General features: G+C 64.7%; 1 protein-coding gene across 18 annotated transcripts in view; it reads right to left on the bottom strand.

The window, feature by feature from the left end:
• KIF1A (kinesin family member 1A) overlaps positions 1-24,745 on the bottom strand; it is a 96,213-nt gene that overhangs the window by 22,758 nt on the left and 48,710 nt on the right. For 9 of the 18 annotated variants that reach the window (XM_032387814.1, XM_032387934.1, XM_032388012.1 and 6 more), the window contains 22 exons: positions 24,078-24,157; positions 23,674-23,749; positions 21,427-21,506; positions 21,025-21,131; positions 20,060-20,143; positions 19,028-19,208; positions 18,873-18,945; positions 18,578-18,671; positions 17,535-17,683; positions 17,014-17,192; positions 15,286-15,423; positions 14,442-14,702; positions 7,575-7,693; positions 5,326-5,411; positions 4,307-4,445; positions 3,942-4,116; positions 3,722-3,812; positions 2,221-2,339; positions 1,189-1,244; positions 948-1,056; positions 590-656; positions 415-499 (listed from right to left, as the gene is read on the bottom strand). In XM_032387814.1, coding sequence (XP_032243705.1) covers positions 415-499; positions 590-656; positions 948-1,056; positions 1,189-1,244; positions 2,221-2,339; positions 3,722-3,812; positions 3,942-4,116; positions 4,307-4,445; positions 5,326-5,411; positions 7,575-7,693; positions 14,442-14,702; positions 15,286-15,423; positions 17,014-17,192; positions 17,535-17,683; positions 18,578-18,671; positions 18,873-18,945; positions 19,028-19,208; positions 20,060-20,143; positions 21,025-21,131; positions 21,427-21,506; positions 23,674-23,749; positions 24,078-24,157 — 2,548 coding nt within the window. The remainder of the gene's footprint in view (positions 1-414; positions 500-589; positions 657-947; positions 1,057-1,188; positions 1,245-2,220; positions 2,340-3,721; positions 3,813-3,941; positions 4,117-4,306; positions 4,446-5,325; positions 5,412-7,574; positions 7,694-14,441; positions 14,703-15,285; positions 15,424-17,013; positions 17,193-17,534; positions 17,684-18,577; positions 18,672-18,872; positions 18,946-19,027; positions 19,209-20,059; positions 20,144-21,024; positions 21,132-21,426; positions 21,507-23,673; positions 23,750-24,077; positions 24,158-24,745) is intronic. The other 9 variants (XM_032388759.1, XM_032388845.1, XM_032388919.1 and 6 more) reach the window with 3 other exon arrangements.

Below are 24,745 nucleotides of genomic sequence, written 5' to 3'. Positions count from 1 at the left end.
ACATGACGGGTCCCCACCCGAGGAGCACCAGAGAGTCCCCACAAACCAGCAGCGGCGGGAAGAGGCAAGGAAGGGCTGCCCCCCACAGGCTTCAGAGGGCGTGAGCCCTCAGCCTCAGGCCTGCGGGTCTGTGGCAGGACCCATCTGTGCTGCTCGTGCCAGCGTGGGCCACCAGCACAGCGGTTCAGCAGGAACTGGGCATCGTCACCCTAGCCCAAGCTTCCCTCTCCAGGGGAGGGCCTGAGGCACAGAGAGGTTCCGTGACTTGGCCAAAGTCACACAGCAACAGGGGCAGAGCTGTGGTTAAACTCAGGCATCTGGCCTGGACAGGGCGTTGGTGGAGTGGGTGGGGTCCATGATCTTCCTGCCAGCCCAGCCCCAGCCCCTAAGGCAGCCCCCACCCAGCTCACTCACCCACGACCAGCTCTCGAACTTCCTTCCAGCGGATGTGGCTGCCTGTCTCATGCAGCAGGGTCACGGTAATCCGTCTCTGGATGCCCTGCCAGCACCAGGAGAGAGGACGTGCTCAGATGGCCTGAGGGCCCCAGAGCGGGCAGGGGCAGGGGCAGGGGCAGGGAGCACCTCGCACCTGGTGGAGCAGGAAGGTCCCCATGCACGGCATCCCGCCGCGGTGGTCCACCACTGCAGGAATGTAACTGCAAGAGAGAGATGCGAGAGGCTAGCCCCCGCCCCCCACACCCCTGCGCTCCCACACCCCTGCGCCCCCACACCCCTGCACCCCCCCACACCCCTGCACCCCCCCACACCCCTGTGCCCAGAGGAGCTGAATGGTGAGAACAGGGAAAGCAGCCCCTCCCTGTGGCGGAGAGGAGGCGCTCCAGTCCATGGAGGCCAGAGTCAGTCGGGCAAGGAGACCCAGCGTGCACCACCTCGACCAGCCCCGGGGCCCCTGGGGATCCCTGTCCCCAGCAGGCATGGGGACTCACTCGCCGTTGGCCTCCAGCTCACAGATCTCGAAGTAGACCAGCAGGTCGTACTTGCAGTGGCAGGGCCCAGGGCAGGGCCGCGCCAGCGTGCTGAGCTTGGTGGCAGGCACTGGGGGATGACAGGACAGAGGCACCCGTTGGTGGGAAACCATGCCTGCCATGTCCCGGCAGGGGCGGGACGCACCAGGGCAGCACGGGCACCTCGCCCCCCCAGGAGTGGACTCAGGAGAGCCCCAGGTACCTGGCTTGGACAGCGGCATGACCCTTGGGAAGTGGCGGCGCGAGGGCCTCAGGGGGCTGTGGAGAGAGAGGTGGCTGCAGGTGGGGTCTCCGAGACCCCGAGCTGGAGCTGGAGCCAAGGGCAGGGTCTGCAGGGGGAGCTCAAGGCGCTGTCTGCTCCAACCCCTGTCTGCCTCCCTGCTTTCCAGGGCCCAGGAAAGGCCCCAGGCTCAGGCCCTCACCAGCCTGGACAGGGGAGGAGGCCCCTGGGGAGCCCAGACCCTGCTGGGGCGGTCCCACGAACCCACGAGAACTGGGCGAGGTCAGACTCTGGTTCTCCGTCCAGGGGCTTCCAGGACAGAGCCTCCCTCGGCACCCCAAGGACAGACGAGTCTCATGGGGCCAGATGCCCTCATGGCTTTTCTCTTTGTCCAACACCCTGGACGCCCCGCGTAGCTCCGGGTCCCGCAGGACAGCTGAGAGGGGGATGGAGGAGGCAAGAGGCTCCCGCCGCCCGAGAAGCCTCTCTGCGGTTCTCCCTGCGCTAGGTTGGGGGTGGGAACCGCAGAGGGGACACCCAGCCCACCCACAGAGCCCCTGGGAAGTCACAGGGGATGAGGGAGATGGAAGGATGTTCCCTCACTCTGCCTGGGGTCCAAGGACTCCGGGAGACCAGGATAGGTGGGCCCCTAGGGTGGCGTTCTCCATGGGCAGTGCGCTGCCCTGGCCATCCCCCCGCCCAGCCCCTGCTTCCCTGGCCCTAAGACTCGGCCCACAGACGCCGAGGTCAAGGTCCAGACAGCAATACTCTTTAAGAAACTCGCAGCTCAGTCCTGGAGGGACGTCTCTGACTTGCTCTGGGTCCTGCTGACCCTGGGTGACCGGCCGCCCCGTCCATGGGGAAGGTGGGCATCGGGAAGCCTGTCTGGAGCAGGGTGGCTTCACTGGCAGGGAGGGGGAGAGGGCCCGCACCCTGGAGGGCAGCAGGGGCCTGCATCAGAAGGTCTGGGAAGGGCCCTCCGACCTCCCCCAACCCCGACCCAGGGCTGCTGACCTGAGCACGTCCTTGCAGAGGGGTGGGAACGGGTGCTGCTGGTAGTGGCCGAAGACCTCAAACACGATGGGCTGGCTCTTGATGTACTCGATGAAGGACTTGGTCACCTCCACCGCAATCTGGTGGGTGAGGAGCGCAGACAGGAGGGTGAGGCCATGCCACAGGAGAGGGGAAGGAGGGTCGCAGAGGTAAGTGCTCGGCCTCCCCGGAGAACCGGATTGGAGACCCTGACTGGGCCCGACCTCTGCCCACGAAGGGGTGATGCTCCTCCCTGGTCCTTCCAGCCGCGCCTCCCCTCCTATCCCACAGCTGGGGGCCAGACCCCTGCAAGTGCCCTTTCAGAACACCGAACTCGAGAGGGGACAAAGGGCAGGGGGCACCTCTGTGGCCTGCTGTGACCCTTCCTGGGCCCTTGCCCACATACCAAGAGGTATGGGTTGAATTGTGCCCCCCTATCCCCCATTCCTATGTTGCAGTTCTAACGCCCAGGACCCGTATTCAGAGAGAGGAACTTTATAGAGGTAATCCCAAGTTAGAATGAGGGCATCAGGGTGGCCTTAATCCAATGTGACTGGTCCTCATGAAAAGGGGAAATCAGGATGCAAAGATGGGCACAGATGGATGACCCTGTGAGGACAGATGGAAGAGGACGTCTGCCTGCCCAGCGGAGGCCTGGCATGGGGTCTCCCTCATGGTCTCCAAGGAACGACCCTACCCATGCTTTGATCTCAGGCTTCCAGCCTCCAGATCCGAGAGGCAGTTGCTTTGTTAAGGCCGCCCAGTGCGTGGGCTTTGTTCGGGGTGCCCAGGAAATGAATCCACCGAGCATGCACACCTTCACACCTGACCCTGCTTCCCCGGCTGAGAACCTGAGGCTCAGGATGGGCCGGTCTGGGGGGCCCTTCCAAGTGTGGGCCTCAGGACTGTTTGGGCCACGCACCCACAAGCCACACTGCCCAGGGTCCGTTTTACACTCCTCGGTGGGCACTCGAGGTCCCGCCACCTAGCGACTATCATCACGGCCAAGTGATAGCCACTGGCCGGCTAGCCCCGTTCTCCCGCCTCACGGAGTGACTCCACTCCAAAGCCCCTGCTCTCCTGACAGCCTGGCTGGGGACATGCCCTGCCTGGGGTTTCCCTGACCTCTCCGGACTGTGCCCGGGTACCCCGGGGCCCTCTGTGTGCCCTGCCTCTCTGCTTCTTCCCCAATACTGGCCAGCGCCATGCCGGGCACCCCAGACATCTTGTGTTCACATCTGCCCGAGGGTGCCCCCAGCCCCAGGCGTAAGCCCACCGAAGCCCCCACTGCCCAGTAACAGCCTACACGCCCCCACCTGGCACCCGAGGCCCCGTGCCCTCGCACCTGGGCCCTGCCCAGCTCACGGCTGGGGCTCAGGATGGGGAGAAGATATGATGCACAGTGACTGCAGCTGGGCTCAGCTTTGGGGCAGCTGCATAAAGTCAGAGCCCCGGGGGGGGAGGGAGAGCTCTCAGGACGTACGTTTTGGACATGGTAGAAGCCGAGTGGGGGGCCCCTCCCCGTGTTCTTGAGGGGTTCCGTGGAGAAGGCCTCGTCATGGCGATGGATGAAGCTGTAAAGGGAGAGGAGATGCTCGCTGGGCACAGGGGCCATGGGGTGGGGACCCACAGACTGGCAGGGGTGCCCAGGCTGCTAAGCGCCCGCCCACTGTCCTGCCGCCACACGGGGCGCTGGGGCTCACTTGAACTGGCAGAAGATGTCGGCGTATTCGGCAGAGATGCTGGATGCCTGCAGGACGGTCACCCGGAAGGTGAAGGTGCTGCCCAGGCGCAGATGGTCCAGGGCAGCGTCCAGGGGCCCGTCCAGGGGGGCTTTCTCGGGGCTGTCCAGGAGGAGGCTTTCTGGAGGCACGGCTGCTGGGAGCCAAGGGTGGAGCAACGTGGCAGGACCTCCAAGGGGTCCTAGAGCCCGGGGTCAGGCGAGAAGTCCGCACAGCCTCCTCCCCTGGAAACGTCTTACAGCCTCCCTGGGGGACCCTGGGAGTGGGGGCTGAGCCAAGAGGGGGCAGGCCCTCTGGACTGCGGTGGGGCAGGTGTGGCTACCCACCTGAGCAAGTGTTGTTGTTGACCTCGTCGGCCGAGGGCCCAGCGTCCGCACCCTGGCCCTGACCTTCCACAATACGAAGCTCTTCCTGGGAGGTCCCAGAGCGGGACATCCCCACCACTGGGCAGGACTCAGACTGGAACTGAGTGGGTTGGGGGCCAGAGTCAGAGGGTGCTGGCTCAGGGCGAGGCCACGACAGCCCACTGAGGACCCCGGAGCCAGGCCAGGGCCTTTGCGGGCCTGCGTTCCAGACCTGCCCCTGCCTAGATAGGCACCCACCTCCCTCGGCCTCAGTTTCCTATGCTGCCGTGGCCGGAGTCGGCTGCAGAGGGGAAGGTGGGGAATGGCTCAGGTGGGGTGACGGGGGGCCTGGTGGGGACGGGGTAAGAAAGAGCCTTAAGAAGGAGAGTGGAGGAGCCTCTTGTGAGCTAAGCCCAGTATGGGGGCACCGAGCAGGACCCTCCCCCTCTCTCTGCCTGAGAGCAGAAAGGGGAGTGTAGGCGGAAAGCACCGTTTCCTTTGAGTGAGGAGACCCGGCAGGGGCAGCACCTTGTCCTTTGGCACCGCAGCAGGGCCAGCCCAGCACGTAACGGCATCGGGACTGTGAGGAGGGGCCCCTCTAGCTCTCCCTGGGGCATCAGGGGAGGGCAAAGATGGAAACACAGTGTCCAGGAGAGCGAGCCCAAGAGAGGGGTTGCTGGGCGGGTGGGTGGAGGCATCTTGGTGTCTGGGGGCACATGCAGCCGGGGGCCACGTGGGGAAAGCAGGGACAGACCCAGGGGAGGCCGTGATGAGGAGACAGACGAACCCCATGGGTCAGGACAAGTCAGACAGTGAGATACTGGGCAAGCCACGAGGCCTGGGGCCTGGGAAGAGAGGAACGAACCCCAGGAGGGCCCAGGGCCCACAGGGCAGGTCCTGAGCCTGGCGGGTATGCCCGGGCCCTCGGCACAGCTGGCCCCTGGGATCGGGCTGGAGGGGGGTCGTTGGTGTTGGGTGGCCAGGCAAACCCTTGTGCGTACCTTTTCAAAATGCTGGTCATCGAAGGAGATTCTGGCCGTTCCTGACTGCCGGACGCCGGAGCCATAGTCAGGGGCCTCTTCATCAGCTGAAACGGGAACAGAGCCAACGGTCAGGGCCATGCTTGTCCCCCAGGAGGCTTTGGCAGAGCCAGTCTGAGCCACCAGGCAGGGGCAAGGCACAGGAACTGGGACAGGCTCTGACCTGGGACAGGGGATCCCCAACACTGCCAACCGCAGCTCCAGAACACCCAGGGTGCCAGCCCGGGCACTCAGACCACCAGCCTGTGCCGCTCAGGGCCCGAGAAGGGCCGCCTCCTCAGCACGGCCGGTCCTGATGGGATCACAGACTCCACATCTCAAAACCAAACTATGAACCCTGCTCCTCCATTGAGTCCTGGCCACCGCCCACCCCCCAGATTTAGGTGTTCCAGCAGAGCCTCACTGGGCAGAGCCCACATCACAGGGTCCTCCTGGCTTCACCCCCAGAATCACAGCTGTCCCTCTGCCTCCACCCTTGCAGGCCCACACCATCTTCCATCTGAACCCTCAACAGCCCCCAAGCACCCCTCACTCAGCTCCCATACCTGCACCCCACACCCCCCACTCCCCTCCCTTTAGAGTCCTGTGGTTTCCCATTGTTTCCCACCCCTTGTCCTGCTGCCCCAGGGACCCCCCCCCCCCAGACCTGGCTTCCGTCCCCTCCCCGACCCTGACTCCAGCCATTCTGGCTACACCCCACCCTGGGAGGCCTCTAGGACCCTCCAGGGGCTCCAACCTCCTCTTCTGGGGCCCCCAGGGGGGACAAACCCTGCTGTGCTCTCGACCCCAGCCATTCAAGGGCCCAGGGCTGGCCCAGGACCAGAGCACCACAGAGCTCGGTGCTTAGGGGTCCAACAAGTGGACACTCGCAGGGCAGGTGGGACTTCTGTGACCACCGGAGCTTTCTGAAGTTGCAGCTTCTCCACCATAGCATTAGACAGGGAGTGTCAAGTGTGTCCAAATACAGACCGCATCCGCCTATAAAGCAGGCCGCTCAGTGGGACCGGCTCCACCGAGGCTCAACCTGGTCACAAAGGGCCAAGAGCCCCCCCCAAGTTTACAGGGACAGGGTCACCCATGAGGAATGAGGGTGGCACTAGATGTCCCTAGCATTGCTGTCCTCGGTCCTCCCCCCCATTCAGGACCCCGGGGGTCTTAGCACCACAGTGACATGACTGGGACGCACTACAAAGGGCACCTGGAAATTGTGGGCCAGTGAGAATTTGGCGAAAGGGTCCCAAGGGTACAACCAGAGCCCCCTTTAGTGGCTGGGCCATCCAGGTGGGGTGGGGTGGCACGAGGTCTTGCCGGTGGGATGCTCGCGCTCTGAGCAGCCCGGCCCCACCTTGTCTGGGAGACGCTCTGCAGTGGACTCCCCAGGGTGTCTGGGCTGCCAAGGCCGTGGGGAGCAGACAGAGTGAGGCCACGGGGGAGGGGCAGGGGCCCGAGGGCCAAGAAGGCAGTAACGGCTGTGAGAGCGCGAGCACCAGGCCCTCGGGCCTGCCGCTTCCTGGTCGGATAAGGGTGTTCACAGCTGTGTTCTGGAATGACCTTTCAACATGCCTATTGGGTGGGAAGCTTCACATGGGATGCCATTTCCAGGGAAACACACCCAGGCTCAAAGGCAGTCATTTGTGGCTTGCCTGTCCCCGGACCCTGGCCAGGGCAGAGGGGGCTCAGCAGCAAGAGGGTGTCCACCTCTGCAGCCAACAGTGGAGGGAGGGTCCCCAGCCTCTGGGGGGAAAGGTCAGCTCCAGAGGGGCCGAGGGGTCTGAAGGAGGGGCACGGTGGGGAGTCTGGAGGGAGGCTCTGAGAGCTGTTGTGGGGGGGTCCGGGGTCTGCGCACCTGTGCTGGGCTCCAAGACGGCAGGGCGCTAGGAGAGAGCACCACTCTGCACTCGGCTGGGGTCTGGGTCCACCTGGGGCTGCCCGATGGGAGGGAGGGGGCCCCTGAGCTACAGTGGGCTCAGACAACCCTGGGCTCAGCCTGCACTGTGTCGGGGGGCCCGCCCCCCGGCAGACCCGGCCCGGGAGAGTCTGGAAGGACGGAGCCTGGAGCTGGGCAGCAGGGGCTTCTCCCGGAGCACCCTCCTGGGCGCCGGCAGCCTGCGTGCCAGCCGGGGGGCCGGAGAAACAGAGGAGGCCAGCGGCATGCTGGCCACGGCATGGTGCCCACGGGGACCTCCCACCCAGGGCCGCCCCACACGCACCTGAGGTGGCCTGCACGGCCACGCGGAGGAAGCCCTTCACCTCTCCCTTCTCGCTGACGACGGCCACGCGGTGCACCAGGGGCACGGGGTACAGCAGGTTGCTCAGGTACACGAAGGCCCTGGGGGAGCAGAGGCTGGGTCAGGGCCTCCCCGCAGCCTGCAGGCAGCAGCACTGGCGGCAGCACGGCCCGGGCTCACGACACGACACTGCGAAGCAGAGCGAGGGCAGCGAGCAGGCGGGACGGGCGGGGGCTGTGCTGGGTGGGGCCGGGTGGGGGGCGGTCCCCGGGCTGCAGAGGAGACAGGAGGAGGCAGGGGCAGAGGAGGAGGAGGGCGTGCGCAGGGCGGGCAGAGAGGAAGTGCGGAGTGGGGCTGGCACAGGGCAAAGCCCGCGGGGCCATACCCGCGGTCTGAGAGCTGAGGAGGGAGGTTTCAGCCTGCTTCAAGGAGGAGGAGGACCTGGGGACCCGGCCACGCCGAGCTATGACCTCACACTGGCACTGATGACTGGCAGTCCCTCGGCCTCCCGCCCCTTTCCCAGTGACCCCGGACCTCAGGGCCCCAGGGGGTCCTATGGCAGAATACAGCTCAATTCCTTCTCAGACCCTTCTGGGAACACAGTGGGTGGGAGCTCACGGCGCCGGCCGACGGGCGCCACCCCAGCTCAGGGCCCGGGAAGTTGGCTGAGCAGAGCCCTAAGGAACCCCTAGACTGCACGACACCGCCTGGTGAGCCTCGGTCAGCCGCCCTCTGAGTGCCCAGGGCCCTTCCCATCCGAGCGGCCCAGCTGTACACCCGAAGAGCGGCAGGACAGGCTGGGTAGTGGCCACGTCACCCGGGGGTCTGCCCAACTCCCTGAGCTCGCCAACGTGCAGAGGTCACGGGGGCAGCCAGGAGGACCAAGAGGACCCTGGAAGACCCGGGCCACCCAGCCAGGTGCGCAGGCCGATGTGGAGCACATTTCCTCCCTGCTCAGGGGCGCCCTCCCCAGGGGGACTCCTGGCACAGGACGGCGGGCTCACGTGAGCCCGATCCTGGTGAGAACCTGCAGCTCTGATCACACTTCAGCGCACCACCTGCCCCCCACGCTGCCCTCCCCTCCAGCCACAGAACGACGGACAGCTGCTGCTGTGGCCCAGGGGCGCAGCCTTCAACAGCCCTGAGCTCCCAGGAGGATCTTGGGGAGGCTGGGGGTGCCAGGGGAGGGATCCAGCTTGGGAAAGGATGGGCAGGATTTGGACACAGAAAGGTAGGAGGTGTGCGGGAGCAGGTGCAGAGGCGGGGGGAGGGAGGCCCAGAGCCTCCGCCAGGGAGAATGGAGGAGGTCCAGAAGCAAGAGCAACAGTGGGGGGCTGGTGGTGAAGGGGAGGTGGGGGAGGGAAGGTCGCAGTCTGCGGGCCAGGTGGGTGCTGGCCCGGGGTGCATGACCCAGGGTGGAGCTGGGAGGAGAAGGGAGAGAGATGTCACCCCACCCCCTGCCCCTCTCAGCTTGCTCAGAGGTCTGATACCACCCAGGCTGAGCCACTGGCCTTGCCCCACACCTGAGCTCCCAGAGGACCCCCTACGACTGTAAGCATGGGGAGGGCCATTCCTCAAGGACCCAAATTCCAGGCCCTGGTGCCCCCTCGCCTCCACTCCCACTGGCCCTCCACCCACAGAAGGTCAGAAACCTGAGCACCATCTGGCTCTTGTCTCAGATGCATTGGTTCTACCCCAAATGTCTCTGCGGAGAGCCAGCCACCCCTCTGCTTCCTCCACGGCCCCCAGAGCAGCCAGAGGAGGCTTGGGGCTCCAACCAGACTTCCACACACCCTTGGTGCCGGCCAAGCCCACCGTCCAGTCACCCACTGTCCCGGGACACCCCAGGCGCTCTCTGCTCCCAGCCCCCACGTCACATAACTCCTCATGGCCATCTGTTTGTGTGACTCAACAGTGGGTTTGTGTCTGCCAACCTTCTCTTGCTTCCTGGGCACCCCCCAGACCAAGACAGGTGCCAGCTAGAGGGAAAGGTAGCGCTGCCCTAGGGGGCTGAGTGTCACCCTGAGCGTCAGCCCCTGGTGGCTTCCTGGAGCCCCTCTCCTCCCCAGCAAAGCGGCCTCTCCGGGAATACCCCGGAGGAGGACTGTTCCAAGGGAACTCACTGAAGGGCAGCCGTGTTGATGGATGACTAGGGCAGGGGTGGGGGCTCTGCTGCCCCTGACCACCCACCAAGACGAGGTACGGGAGTGGCCGGCAGAAGCCAGTCCTGGCCCTAGTCACAAAAGGGATCTGAGGCTCAGGGAGCAGAAGCCCCTTGCTGCAGCAGCATAGGGCACCCCGCTGACAGGGACTGGCCAGGGCTGGCTGGTGGGGCTCGGCAGCACCCACCTCGGGATGGGGACGATGGTGGCCTGCCCTCCCTGGGACGCTGGCATCCTGGCCAAGGGCCTTTGCTTGACACTGGGGGCGTGTGAGGGGGGCAGCCATGAAAGGAGCAAGGCCTTGAGGTCCAAAAGGGGAAGTGGAGGGAGCCCAGGACTCAGGCTGCAGAACAGGCCCAGACGCTGCTCTGCCCCCTTGGCTGGGCCCCACCTGGCCATCCCATCACATTGGAGAGCTAATGGGACCGAGCAGGACAGCCCTGAGCTGCAGGGTCCTCCAGTCAACCCCACCCCACCTTTCAGGGCAGGGCCTCGTTCCTGGGGCAGGGCCCGCTGCGGGAAGCCCCGTGTTGGGAGGCAGAGAGGCACTGAGGAGGCTCCCAGGGGCCCCAGGTACAGATGGAGGGCCCAGTCTGCCCACCCCCATCTATATTCTGCAGGGAACCAACAGGAGGACCCTCAGAAGCAGGGGACACCTCTCACTGGGGGCCAGGTGAGGGCACCGTGCCTGGCACGAGAGTCCTTAATCAGGATAGCTTCCTGGACTGTCCAGAGTCACCCAGCCAGGAGGTAAGCCAGGGTCAGGCCACTGCAGAGCCCCTGGCCCGGGGCTGCCTTCCTAGAAGGCTCAGGGGTGATTCCTCAGGGGTCGACTCTGGGCGTGCAGGGCTCTGTGGTCACCCAGAGTGCCACTCACAGCACCCCAGAGGTGACCCCCACCCCTTTCTGAGTTCACAGGGTGCATGCCCACCCACTTCCTGATGCTCCTCCCCATCCCTCACCATGGCCAGGGCAGAGAGAGACTGAGGCGGAGGGCAGGGCCCGGTCCAGGTCAGGAGGCGAGGTGGGGGCAGGCAGGCCCTGACCCGGTTCTCTCCTTGAGGCCTTGCTTCACAAAACACGCTGTGCTCTTCCAGAGTGGACGCTTTCTGACAGGTTGCCAACCCGTGGGCTCAAGAACCTGTATCATTGTGCAGATCTGAGGTTCCCACAAACCAGATGGGGGCTGGGCCTCTCGTGATCCCAAGGCCCAAATCATCCCCTCAGCGGTCCATGGGTGAAAAAGCCGTGGTGCAGTCCTAGCTGCTCACTACAGCCTGAGCCAGCTGGGGGCCGGCTCGGACACAGCGCGCCTACAGCTCGTCACTTCTCAGACGCCCACTCTTCACATCCTGGCAGCGGATGTGAGGCTGCCCTAACCCCCGACACGTCCTGGTTCCCCTGCGGGCACCTTCTCCCTAGGTGTGCATCTAGCACGGCACTTAGAGCTGGTGCACTAGTGCGTTAGGACCCCTCCACAGAGCAACACAAGACAGAAGGCAAGGTGCCGGGGGCCGGGGTTTAAACCCACAGGCTGGCCCCTCTCAGGTTCCCCTGGATGCAGACACCACGTGCCAATGCCCACCTGCTCGATTCACACAGCTAATTAATTAAGTAGATCAATTCTTTTCTGATCTTTTAGGCTTTCCTTCTGTCAGAGGAGAAGGAAAATCCGAGCACTCGTGACATCGAGAACTGCAAAGCCCGAGTTCAGATCCTCAGACAACGCGTCCCATTTGTGCTCCCAGAGGCAGGGCCTCCCAGGGCTGGGATCTTGAGGGACCCCCTGGTGGGAGGTGGGGGATTACACAATGAAAAAGACCCCTGGGGTCCATGGCCGACCCTCTTTCCCCCTCTCTGAAGGTCACAACCCAGCCGTGCGTGAACGCGTGTGCACATGCCCCCCCAGGGTGCGCAGGTGGGACACCACCGGAAGGCAAGAGAGCATCCGGTGCCAGATGCTGGGTCCACTCTCCTTCCTGCCACCCTGAATCCCTGGGGCCTCATCGTGAGACAGCGATGGGCACATCAGCCAGAAGAGACCTCTGGGGCCCAGTAGCCACCATTCCCAATGGCGGCAGCAGGCTGGAAGACCCCACACCCCAAGCAGAGCTCAGCCTGACCCACAGAAGCCAGGACATGATGAAATGGAACCCATGGCACGGACGCTGGCCTGCCCTTCGCTGCACCGTAAGTGCCAGAAACAGCCTGACTTCAGCATCGGCCCCCGAGGGACCAGAGCTGCCCCAGGGCTGCCCGGAGGGCCCTGCTGGCCAGGGCGCACCCACTGCACACAGAGAGGCTTGTGGCCTCGCTGGTGACGATTCAGGCTGAGCGGCCCTGAGCACAGAGGGCACCGAGCTGGGAGCTGAGGCACTGGCCATGCCAGCCCAGGGGCACAGTGTGGACCCAGAGCAGGTCGGCGTCTTTCCACGCAGAGTCTGGAACACTTCCCTCGGGTGGTCCTTCCTCCCCCTTCCCTGCACCCTCCATCCCTGGCAGCCAGCCCCTCGCCCTCCTCCCTGCAGCTCCCATCCCGTCCAGCTTCTGCAAATGGTGCTCCTGGCCAGGAGGATCATCGGGGGGGGGACCAGAGCCCCCAGGCCCACTTCCTCTGCCTGGGTCAGCCCATCCCACCTCCCCACTTCACCTGGCACCCCAGACCACCAGAGGGAGAGGCCACTGGGGGGCTAACCCTGGCCATGGGTGAGGAGCCCAAGGTCAAGACGTGGGAGGCCCACGCTGGGGGGCGGGGCTCGTCCACAGGGGGGAGGGCACCTTGAAGCAGGCTGAAACCCGCCCGGAGAGAGAGGAGGCGGCAGAGCGGCAGAGCCAGGGCTGAGTGTGGCGGGAGGGGAGGAGGCAGGGCTAACCACGAGATTGGTGAGGTGCAGAGACGCATGCTGGGACCAGGAAAGCCTTTCCGAAGGGAGACAAGAGTGGGCGCCCCAATTCTGCTTAAGCTTTGGAGAGAGAGCCAGCAGCTACCAGAAGGATAAAGGGAACCAAAGATGGGGTCCTTCTCAGGGCCTGGGCCTGCACAGCTGCTGCGCGGGAGAAGCCAATTCTTGCCAAACCGAAAAGATGGGGATGTTTCCAAATGAAACCCTTCACAGACCGCCCGCCGTAGGGGGGCTGGCCTCTCATTGATGACTTTGGTTTGGTTTGGTTGTTTCGTAACATCTCAGATCCACAGAGGGGGGAAAATGTTGGAAGGACCCAGCTCTTTCTGGCTGAGACTGCAGAGCCCACACCCCGTTTCTCCCGGTGCCCTCGCTCCCCTGCGCCCTGAGCCCATGCCTACCTGACACCGGAGCGACTCCCGGGCCCACAGCCCAGGGCTTCTAGAGGCCTGCGTGGAGCTGGCCCCCAGGGCTACACCCCTGTCGGACTCAGCAGAGCGGGAGGCCCAGATGAGGGGCATCTCAGAGGGAGAGAGCCCCATGCTTGTATCCAGGAGGCCAGCACGTCACACTCATGGAAAACTAGTCAGAATAAATCCATGACATGCACCCGCGGGAATCTGCTTGCTTGCAAGCGAAGTTGGCGGGGCTTTCATTCCAGGGTCTGCACCCAAGGGCTCCAAAGGGCTCCCCGTGTGAACCCCCTAATCTGGGGACCAGCCTCAGCCTTCAGCTTCCAGGCCTGGTGCTCCAAGGTCAAGACCTGCAAAAGCTCCCAGTGGCCTAGCCCAAGGAAGCGGTCTCAAACTCAGAGAAGGTCGCTGTTGAAACTGTCTGACACTTTTTATATATTCGTAACATCTACATGGAGCTGTTTCGTAAGCCAAATGCTCTACCACTGCAGCTAGGTTTCTAGATGTTTCCTTCACCTGTTTTGCTTCCATTCCACGGTCATAAAAACATGAATGGCAGCTCTATCTGCCCAATCTGCCGGCAAGGTCTGGGCTGCCCTGGGGCCTCTGCGGCACCTCCTGACCTTGGCCTCCCGCTTCCGTCCAGAAACTGTAATGGGCCCTCTCTGCAAAGGGCACTTCCGGGAAGTGTGGGCCACATGTGCCGTGTCTCGCCAGGACAGCCCAGAGGTCAGGAGGAACGAACTGTCCTCACCTTGGACGGAGAAAGGCTCAGGGAGAGGCAGGGTCCACTGGGCCCCAGGCTTGGGAGGCAGACCGTCCCCTGCCTGAGCACCAGCCCTTCCTTCCTGCCCTCCCGGACGGTCTCCTCCAGGTTCTGCTCCTTCTCCCAGAGGGTGTGGCAGGGAGGGCAAACCGGGAGTCTCCACCTCTGGGGCAACAGCAGAAGGAGGCAGAGGGGAGCGAAGCCGCCTTAGCGGGTGGTGGGTGCCAAGACGCAAACCCCCACTTTCCCAGACGCCCCCCACGGGCCCTGCTCCAGGACTCCCCCCAGGGATCTAGAGCCTCTCTGCAGGAGGAGCTCGGCCCGCACGGAGCCAGAGGGCTGTGCTCCGGGTGCACCACCCCTCCTGTGACTGGGACCCCGGCTGTCCCTGCTGGGCACGCTCCAGGATGGCCAGGAGCCCTGTCACTCCCTCACGCCCTCTCCTCGGGGAGGCCAGCCCCTCGGCCTGCCTCGGCCTGGGGGTCCGGGGAGCTGCCCCGCGCACCGGGGGCCACGCCCTGACGGCGGTCGAATTGTGCCCGCAGCAGTGCTCCTGCACAAAAGAGCTGGTTCCTTCCCAGCATGCCGTCCTCGACCTCACCAACCTTCCTACTAAACTGAACAGGGGGGGCCGGTCGTAAAACGGGTCCCGGCCGTCGCACAGCGCGTGCTCCGGAAAGACGTCGTCCTCCAGGTCCTCCTCCTCCTCCTCCTCCTCCTCCTCCTCCCCCACGCTCTGCTCCTCGGCAGGCTCGGTGGCGTCGGAGTCGGGGCTCGAGAAGGTGGGGGAGGGGGTGAGAGCAGCCATGCGCTCGCTCATGCATGTGTTGAGAAGAGGGTAGCTGTTGCAGCCAGAGATGACTGAACTGAGGTTAGTACGACAAGACAGAGAGAAGTTAACACCAGCTACTCGCAGGGACGGACAGGGGCGGGGGTGGGGGGGCTTCTGTTTAAAACCAAAACCAAACACACAGACCATCAGGAATGCTGCTTTAAAAGACAAGAGAACCAAAAGTGCACCCCATCCCCAGGCTTGGAAAGAAACCGCACATGTGGTCAGTGGGAGGCTACGGAAAGTTCTGGAAAGCACCCGCTGGCGTGATCCTGGCCAGATGTGGCTGAGGTCGTGTGAGGACCGGGTGACACACATTCACACCCGTGGACATGTGCAACCTGGCGGCCACCACCCCACAGTGCAGGTGGCAATGCTGAGACGCCCTCCCCTCCCCGGATCCCCAGATTACAGGGCCCACTGGTCTGTGGACCAGAGTGGCTGGGGGGTGCCTCAGACGTTGAAGGATGAGGACAGGGGAGTCGAGGTGGAAAAGGGCCTCTTGCTGGGGTCCCCCAGCTGGGGGTCTCGGCCTTGGGAGGAGGCCCATTCCCTGCCCCTACCACCTTCTCTCTCTCTCTCTCTCTCTCAGCCTAGGGAGGGAAGGAGGCGCCCACCTGCCCACCAGCCGGAACCAGGGAAAGCGGTCGTAGAAGGGGTCTCCGCCAGTCACCACATTGTCACAGTCCTCGATGACACTGGAGGGCACCTCAGCTGCCCGGTCGTACATCTCCCGCATCAGGTCCAAGCGCTGCCTGCGGGGCACAGAGATCACCGTGGGCCCAGGCGGAGCATCGGCAGGCCGTGCCTCCTGCTGGGGACAGCGCTCGGCCCAGATCCAGGCATAGCTCAGCGTCACCCAAGGCCCAGCGTGGTTTGCTGACAGACCCTCCACGCTCCTCAGAATCAGTCAACCACGAGCAAGAAACTCCCAGGTAAGCACACGAGGCACCGCTAAATCCTCTCGACGCTGACCCAGTGACAGCAAGGTGACGTGAGCAGGCAGGACGGGCCTGGAACTGGAGGGAAGGGGACAGAGAAGGCCCGCCAAAGCCAGGGTGGGACAGCTCGGGATGGGGGATCGTGTCGCGGGGCCCTTAAAACTCAACGGAACGAAGTGCAAATTGGCGATAGGATATAGACACAGATAATACTTTAAAAATGATTATCCCTAGAAAAACCAACATGCTGTAGAAGAAAGGAAATGCAGTCATTTCCCCCTAGAACTCGGGAGTGACAGGAACAAGGTTGTTTGTCCTCACAGAAGTCCCAGCGTAGCCCCAGGGAGGGTGGGAAGGGGCCGTGAGCATGGCCTTTGTTCGCACGAGTCAGGGGAGCGCAGTACCTGTGTGAGCGTGTGCGCGCCAGTGTGTGTGTCCGCGTGTGAACGAGCCGTCCTAGAGAGGAAGGCGTGCGATGTCCGTGAGTGTTGAGCGGTGTGTGCGGGTGGGTCTGGGTAGACCGCGAGTGTGTATTAACAACATCTTCCGTTCTCTGTAGTCTGTGACGTTGTGACCTCCCTGGGGCCTCGCTGGGTGGCCAGCCAGCCCGTGAACAACTTGTGGGTGAGTCCCACCCCTCACACACAGACCAACCCCACCCGCCCTTACCTCGCTCACCACCAAGTCAGCAGCCCCTGCCCGAAATCTCCCTAGGGCCAGGCACTAGGCAACCCGGGCAGCCTTGTGCTCCAAAGCCCACAGGAGAACTCAAAGTGGCCAGTCCCCGCCGATGGCCCTGCCCCGCCGAGGCCAGGGCCTCACCTGCCCCTGCTCTTGTCTCCCTCCTGATGGCCAGGGCTCCCTCCCACCTGCAGGGCCCTGCCTCTGTGCAGAGCCCCTCACGTCCAGGGCACCCCCAGCAGCATTAGACTTTCTTTTGATGGCATCCACCTCGGTCTCGCTCAGTCTCTCTCTAGATCGAGCCGTACATTCGAGCGAGCACGTGGGGAGCATGGAGCTGGAGGAAAGACGCCTCTCTCAGGGACAGCGGCGCCCCCCGTCCAGCCCCTCCAGGCCCCTCCGCTGTCCTCCCTGGGATCCCTCCGGTCCCGAGGTGGAGACGTACCCTGCTGAGCTCTTCTGAGGACGCAGCCTTGCCCAGCGCCGCTCTGGAGGCCCCCTGCGCACCCCTCAGGGCCGGCTTGCCCGTCCCGCATGCTCTGCCGGCCCCCCACGGCCCCCCTGCAGCACCACCGTGTCAGCAGCAGGAGAACACGGACCCTATAATTACGCTTTCTCCTTCTGGTTTTGAAAGCCATCACAGCAGGAAAAACAACCACGTCGACCCAGGAGCCCTGTGAACCCGCACCCACCCCCACCGCTCCCCTCGCACCCCCCCCACACCTGAGCTTCTCCAGCGTCCAGTAGTGGGTGGCCCCATTCTTCTGGTCCTGGACCTCCACAGCCACAATGGTGCGGGGGAAGGGGCGAGTCTCCCGGTCTTTGGCGGCCTCTGGGGGCAGCAGGTCCGGCGGCAGCGGGGAGTAGAGCGTGTCCGTGAGGAGGACAAACTGGAACTGGACCTGCAGCAGGGGGAAGATGACCGCCCGTCAGCCCCTTGGTGGACGGGGGCCAGGCCCCAAAGGGCTTCCTCCCCACCTCCCCACCCCATGCCCCGCATGTTCACTGCAGCCTTCCGGCCAGCAGCGGAACAGAAAGCTGCACCTGCTCACGCGTGCTCCCTGAGCAGGAGGGCGCACGCCCCCCGGGGCCGGCCCCGGGCCTTCCTCATCCTGCCCACTGCTCTCAGGGGCCCAGGTCGGGGACGGCGGCTGTGTCCTCCCCAGGGGCAGCATGCCCAGCACCGAGTCCCCCTGGAAGCGGGACGTGTGAGGGTGGCAGCAGGCAGCGGGGTGGGAGCCCACCTTCTTCTTGAGCTCAACACTGATGGCGTTGGCCTCCTTGAGGAAGATGGCATTGCCCCACAGCTGGTCCCGCAGCGACGTGAACTGGTACCACTTCCACTTCCGGAAGGCCCAAAGTGCCAGCTCACATTCCCTCTCCGTCCACGGGACTGCGGGGAGAGGCGTGTGCGGTCGTCACAGAAGTGCCGCAACTCCCCGCAATGGCCGGGGCAGAAGGAAGCCGGCGGAAAGTTCTGCCCCCGGAGTGGCCAGAGGGGCCGCCCAGAGACTGGAGCTCGCGGAGAGGCCGGTAAGCTCAGAGAGGGCTGGCAGCCGCGTGTGGGCCGCGGTGGGCGCGGGCGCCCGAGGACAGGCAGGAGGGCAACCGGGGCCGAGCCTCACGCCCTGTCCCGGCTCCCACGCCTCTGCCCACTGCGCCCGCACCAGGAAGGACGCAGGGACAGCAGGCTTGGCCTGTCCGGGCTCCCAGGCTCGGCCTCTCTCACCCAGTGCTCCTGCCTCGAGGGAGGGAGCCTCATCGGGTAGATAATACCATACAAGGGGAGGCCAAGGTCACGTCAGCACAAAGGTACTGACCAGCTGACCGGAGGCTAAGCTGGACATGAACCCCGGGCCTGCCTCCTCCCCGTCTGCCCTGCCTGTGGCCACCCTCACGCCCACAGCGGCTTGAGGTCAGCTGGTGGGCCGCCCAAGGTGGTGCTCAGAGAGGTGGACCTGCGGTGAGGAGCAGTGTGACCCAGGCCTGGGGAAGAGCACCAGCCTCACGCTGGCAGGACGGGTGAGCCGAGGCTACGCCCTGCCAGCACCACGCTCCCCATCACCCGGGCTGGTCCACGGAAACGGCATGCACGTGGACAGGTGCCTTCCTGCTGCAGCCCAGCCTCCCCCCGGTCCTGCGCCATGGGTGCCTCCCAGCAACAGGCCAGGGACCCCGGGGCAAAGGTGCTGACCAGCTGATCTCCAGGGAGTGGCCTGGGGGCTCCTCTTGTCCGAGACCCCTCCCCAGCCCAAGGCCCAGGCCCTGCCAGCGGAGAGCCCCTCACCTTCGTCCTCCGGCTCCTCCTCCTCCTCGTTCACCTCCGGGTAGTACCTGGAGTCCATCTGCTTCTGCAGGGCCTCCAGCTTGCTCTCGTAGTCCTGGCCACAGGAGGAACACCGTGGACCCACGTGCGCGCCCAGCCCCTTCCCCGGCCTCCCGCCTGGGCCTCCCATCTGTGGGCCCCAGGGCCTGCCCAGGACGTCTGGAGGCAGCCCCAGCACAGTGAGGGCTGGCCCAGCGGGGAGCCCGGCCCCCACCCCCACCCTGCAGGGGGGCCTGGCCGGCGGGGCTGCCCTCACCAGCCTCTGTTGCTCCAGCAGGTAGGTGGCCTCCTCGCGCTCCCGGCGGTACTGGTCCTCCAGCTCCTGGAGCCTGCAGGAGTGGGCGGGGGTGAGTGGGCACAGCGGGGGCGTGCGCGGCAGGGCGCGCAGGGGGCCCCAGCCTCGGGCCTCACCTCTGCTCCATCTCCTGCTTCATGTCAATGCCCTGCTTCTCCAGCAGCTCCCGCTGGGCGAAGGCCCAGTCCACGGGCTCGGCGGGTGTCTCTGCGCAGGGCGTGCGCTCGCGCTCCTGCCTCGCCTGCTCGGGGTGGTTGAACCGGAACACGTGGCTCTTCCCCATGATGATGCGGTTTCCTAGGGGACAGAAGCCAGGCTGGCAATGGGGGGGGGGGGGGGCTGTGGCCGGGGGGGGGCCTCTGGGGTGGGGACGGGGAGGAGAAGGGGCAAGCGGGGCACAGGCACTTCCTCCGGCTTGCCCACCCCAGGGAGGGCCGCCGGGAGCCTCCCCAGGTCCCCGCTCTGGACCAGCCACCTGCCCTGTGGCCAGGACCTCACTCTCTCCCCAAATCCACCTCCTCCATCCCTCCCCATACAGCAGCCAACGATGTTGGCAAAACAGTCCTGGTGCTTTTCCAACATACGATCCTTTGCCTCACCCCACACGTGCCGCCCCCCATCCTGGCCTCCTGACCCCGTGCCCTGGCCCTGGACGCCCCTCCACACCCGGAGGCTGTGCTCGGGCCCTTCCTGCAGCATGGGCTCGAGGGTCCTTCCCTGCCCGTCTGCCTCTCCACAGGCTGGCGCAGGGCAGGGGCCGGTCTGTGTGTGCCCGGGGCCCCCCGGGGCAGACGCATCCACCAGGGCAGCAGCACCCACTGTCTTTGGACAGTCCTGCCCGTAAGAGGTCTTTGGACAGCCTAGTTTCCTTCCAACTGGGGGCCCACAGGGGCCGGCTCAGCTCCTCCTCCCATGCCAGCCCCTGTCCGCTGGTGGGTCCTCCCTAAGGCCTCCCTCAGCTCCTCCCCCAGCCACCTTCACCGGCCACCTTCGGCTGGTCACCGCTCTGTCCTCCCTGCCCTCGGGCCCTGACTATAGCCGGGCCCAGGTGCCAGGAGGGAGACACCAAGCTGAGTGCATGGACCCCAGGCCCCATCCTGAAGCAGCAGCGGGGGGAAAGCATACCGGTGTCCAGGCCCTAGTCATACCTGACCGCAGGATGCTGGGCTCCGTGACTTTCTTGCCATTGACATAGGTGTCTGCGCCCTCGCAGGGCTCCAGGGTCACCACGGCTATGGGACAGAGGAGGAGAGGTTAGAGGGGAGGACTGTGAGGGACCGTCATCCTGGCTGGTCATGCCCTCTGTCCACACGCACGGCTCGGCTCACCTGGCCACCCAGGTGCGGCCCCCATCAGACCTCTCTCCTCCCTGCTAGCTGCAAAGCCTGACTGCCGGCACGTAATACCTCGTTTGGGCCCCAGAGGAGGGTTGCCCTCACACAGCAGGTGAGGAAGGTGACGCCCGATGGAGAGGCACATGTGCCCGAGTCAGAGAACCAGGGGAGCGGTCAGGGTCTCCAGGTGGGCACGGATGGTAAACAGTGGCTGGCATGTCCCCAGGAGTCCCAGAGCCCTCCAGAGCTTAGAGCCCACCCACCCAGAGGAGGGCAGGCTTTGGGGACAGAATTCCGGGAGAGCCGACATCCCCAACGCTGTTTAAGGCCATGACCCTGAAGTGTCCCAGTCACAGTGGGCTGCAGGCCAGACGCTTGCCAGGGAGCATGCCTGGCGCTGGGGGGGCCGTGGGCACTGTGATGGCACAGGGATACGGCAGGTGTCTCCCGAGAGGGCCACGTCCCAGACGGGCAACGGGGACAGAGGCGAGCAGGCAGGCTGGGTAATGGACAGATGACTGCTCCAAGGCTGACAGGAAAGTGTGCTCCAAAAATAGCTCTCCACCCTGGATCGAGGCTCACTCCTCACAGCTTACTATCCCCCTGCCCAGGAAGACCCCCAGCCCACTCCTGGCACAGGGAGGGAGCTCCCGTGTCCACATCCCAGCACTCAAAGCCTCGTTCCAATGGAGGCGCTTGCCCAGGACTGACGAAGGAGCCTGGGCCGAGCCCAGCAGTCAGCAGCAGGGGGACCGGGCCGGGCTGAAGGGCAGAGGTACCTTCACTGCCCCCTCGGGAGTCGCTCCGGAAGACGCAGTGCTCCTCCTTGATGAAGTGCCCGCTCAGGACGATGTCCTGCCGCCTCTCCGCATCCTCCCGGCCCACTCTGGGGAGGAGGGGCGGGGACCGTCAGCACAGGCTGGACCCAGGGCATCCAGGCTGCCGCCCACTGGCCCGCCCCCCACAGGGATGCCCAGCTGGGCTCCGTAGGGAAACACCCAGGGTGCACGGGTGGGGCCGCAAGGGATGCCCCGAGCCCAGACCAGCCTGGGAGAGCCCGCAGCACAGAGTGGCCTTCAGCCTCGTGTCCAGCAACAAGCACGAGCGGACAGCAGGGCTTCAGCAGATGCCAGGCTCGGCAGCCCCTCTGCAGAGGAGCCGACCACCCCTGCGACCCCCACCTGGTAATCCCGTCCTTGATGTAGTACAGGAGACACTCGGACATCAGTGGGTCCTCGTTCAGGTTGACGAGATGTGGCGTCTGGGGAGAGAGGAGGGTCACCTCTGCTGGGAGGCGCAGGGGCCCAGCACTGGCACCCACCTGATCTCTCTCTCCTCAGGTGCCAGACCACCACCACCACCAGCCCTAGGCTTGGCCTCATGAGGACGCAGTGTCCTCCCAGCCTGGCTTCCCTGAGGAGAAGCCTGGGGAGCTCAGAACCTGGGGGGAGGCACTCAGGGGGAGCTGGGCTTCCAGAGGAGCTGGGAACCCAGGGAGGTGCTGGGGGCTGCGGTGGGCCGTTGGATATGCAGGGCGCGGGCTGGGTCCCACAGGGACCAGGGCACCTGGCTCTGGGTCTGTTCCTCCACCCTAAAAGGGGCTACAGGACCCCATTCCAACTGAAGCACCTAGGAGCTGAGGGCCCCAGTGGACCTGTGAGTGCAGAAGGATTAGGGTGCTGACTGGGGAGGGGGCTGTGGCCTGGGGGCTGTGGAGCAGAGGGTGTGAGAGAAGTCCCTGCCAGGCCCCCCAGCTCGGGCCCCTCCCGTCCGCGGGCGTACCGAAGGTGACCACCTTGTCTGAGCACTGCCCTCAGTCACCTGTCCTTCCCAGGGCAACCCCCACAGGCTTCACCCACTGGGGCCCTAGACACGCTTCCCGAGCTCAGGAACGCCACCCCGCACTGTGTCCCAGGCTGGGGTCCTGCAACTGGTGGACGCTGGGACAGCTTTCTTGGCTTCCCACTGGGCACCTTGGAATAAGCAGCCTCCACACCAAGCTCCAAGTCCCCCAGCGCCCCACCACCACTCTGTGCAGGACTGTGAAGTCCTGGTCATCGGACACTGGGGACAACCATCCCCAGCCACCCCTTCTCCCAAGCAAGGAGAGCTGTGCTCGCCAGAGTCCCAGGAATGCCACCCTCTCAGGAGGAGGTATCCTCAGAGGCCCCCAGGGCAGTGCCAAGACTGGGGCCATCAAGTATTCTCTCTGCCACCAAGGTGCCTCCAGGCCTCCAGGGTGCAAATGCCCGAGGCCACCTGCCCCCACAGCTCTGTGCACTAGCCCTGGGGTGCACCCCACTCCCCAGGAAGGGTCAGGGACTGAGAGCCCAGGAGCAATCCATTCCAAATGAAAACTAAAGCCTATCCAGAAGGGATATGAAGCAGCGTACCACCTACTCCCCAGCCTGCCCCACGTGCAGAGCCTGCCCACACACCCTCCCAAGCACCCCTCCCTCCCTCCTGCCTCTGGGCCTTAGCCCACGCTGCTCTCCTGGCCTGGAGTGCATGGGGCAGAAGAAGCCCGAAGAGCCTGGCCCTGTGCCCAGCTGCTGAATGCATCGCCCAGCATGCGCACTCCCCTTCCCAGGGGTCCCCAGCAGCACGGAGGGCACTCCACGTGCCTCTGGCTTCAGGTGCCGGCAACACAGAAACCCTTTGTCTCAAACAAGGCCAAGGTGAAAAGCCAGCCACAAGGAAATTGCTCCAGGGAAGACGGGAAGGTGCTTCCTCGCTGACCAAGTGTCAGGGACAGGGCCTGGAGACCCCGAGCTGTGGTCAGAGCAGACACCTCCTTGGAGGCTTCCTGGCTTGGAACTTGGCTCCTAAGAGCTCTAAGGGTCTGGCACTCTTTGGGGTGAAGGGGGTCCTGGGTCCTAGAATTATCAGAGAATTTTCCCCAAATGCTCATGCTACACCCCATCTGAGCTATCAAAGGGGGCGGTGCCCTGCTCCACGTGAGCCCCCCCCAGCTGACAGGGCCAGGTCTGGATAGCGAGCCAGGCTGGGGTGGGAGAAGAGTCCCAGCTGGGACAGCCAGGCCCAACTTTGGCTAAGCTCCAAGAGGGCAGTGTCTCCCAGTTTCATGTCCAGCCAGGCCCTGCCCATGGCCCGCACAGGCTCCAGTGGGTCCGCGCCCCCCAGTCTTGCCTCCACTTCGAGGATCCCAGTCCATTCCTCAGGCAGAGTGAGCCATCTGGATGTCCTAAGGCCACGGGGACATCCCACTGTGGGGAGGCCAGGCTGAGTCTCCCACACAGGAAGGTCTGGCTGTGGGTGAGCATGGCCCCTGGGGCCTACACCTGCCCCCTCTCAGCCCAGGAGGATCCCTCTGGCCTCCCAGAGGAGCTAACACCCCAAAAAGGGCTGTGGGCCACCCAGGCCAGTCTGAGTCAGGGCTGTACCCCAGAACTAGAACCAGCACCTACCTTTTTGGGAGAAAACACCCCCAGTGTGCCACCATCCTCCCTCATGGCCACGCCCATCTCAGCCAGTAGGGCTTCCCTGGAAGGACAGTGTCCGGGTCAGCTTGAGCCTCGAGGCCATAGGACCTGCCTCACCCCCAACCGACCCATCGGCCAAGCAGGAGCCGGAGGCGATCTGGCCACACAGCCCAAGTGCAGCACCCAGGTGGTGCCCCATCCAGTCAGTGATCCGCCTAGAGAGACCTGTCACCTGATCAGAGATCAGGCCAATGGGGCCATGGGTGACGGGGCGGGGGGAGGGGGGGAGTCCCTGGTGAGAGGAGATGAGCCCGTCCCACGCTAGGGCACGGCCACCCCCAGGAGCCCAGGGCTGGGGTGCTGGAGTCCTCAGTTTCCCCACCGCCCACCTCTCCATCCGGATGGCTTCCGTCCGCCGCAGCTTCTCCTCCCATGTCTCGTTGAGCTCAGCGATGATCTTCTCCGTCTCCTGGGCAGCAAGACAGAGCAGAGTGAGGTTGGGGGTCTGCGGCGGGAGCAGACAGGGGCCAGGCTGCCGGGCAAAGGGCAGACGAGCAGCCAGGTCTGCAGGGCACAGGGCCCCAATTCCCAGGTCTGTCTAGACAGCACAATGCCCGAAAGGTCAAGGTGAAGGGCTAAGGGGTTAACGTGTCCGCGGACACAAGTGTCTCCTGTGGACACAGCCAGACAGTAAAGGAAAAGGCAAAATAAACCTGGAGAAAGAGAAACACATACACACAAGGACACTAAGAGACGTGTGAGACACCGAGAGATGTGTGGGACACTGAGAGACACGCGGGACACTGAGAGACACGCGGGGACACTGGGAGACACACGAGACACTGAGAGACACGCGGGGACACTGAGAGACGCGGGGACTGAGAGACACGCGGGACACTGAAAGACACGTGGGGACACTGAGAGACACGTGGGGACACTGGGAGACACGTGGGGACACTGGGAGACACACGGGACACTGAGAGACACGCGGGGATACTGGGAGACACGCGGGGACACTGAGAGACACGCGGGACACTGAGAGACACACAGGGACACT

Source organism: Phoca vitulina, unplaced genomic scaffold (assembly GCF_004348235.1).
Source record: "Phoca vitulina isolate PV1807 unplaced genomic scaffold, GSC_HSeal_1.0 scaffold1, whole genome shotgun sequence".
Lineage (NCBI taxonomy): Eukaryota > Metazoa > Chordata > Mammalia > Carnivora > Phocidae > Phoca > Phoca vitulina.
This window is presented reverse-complemented; position numbering and strand designations above follow the sequence as displayed.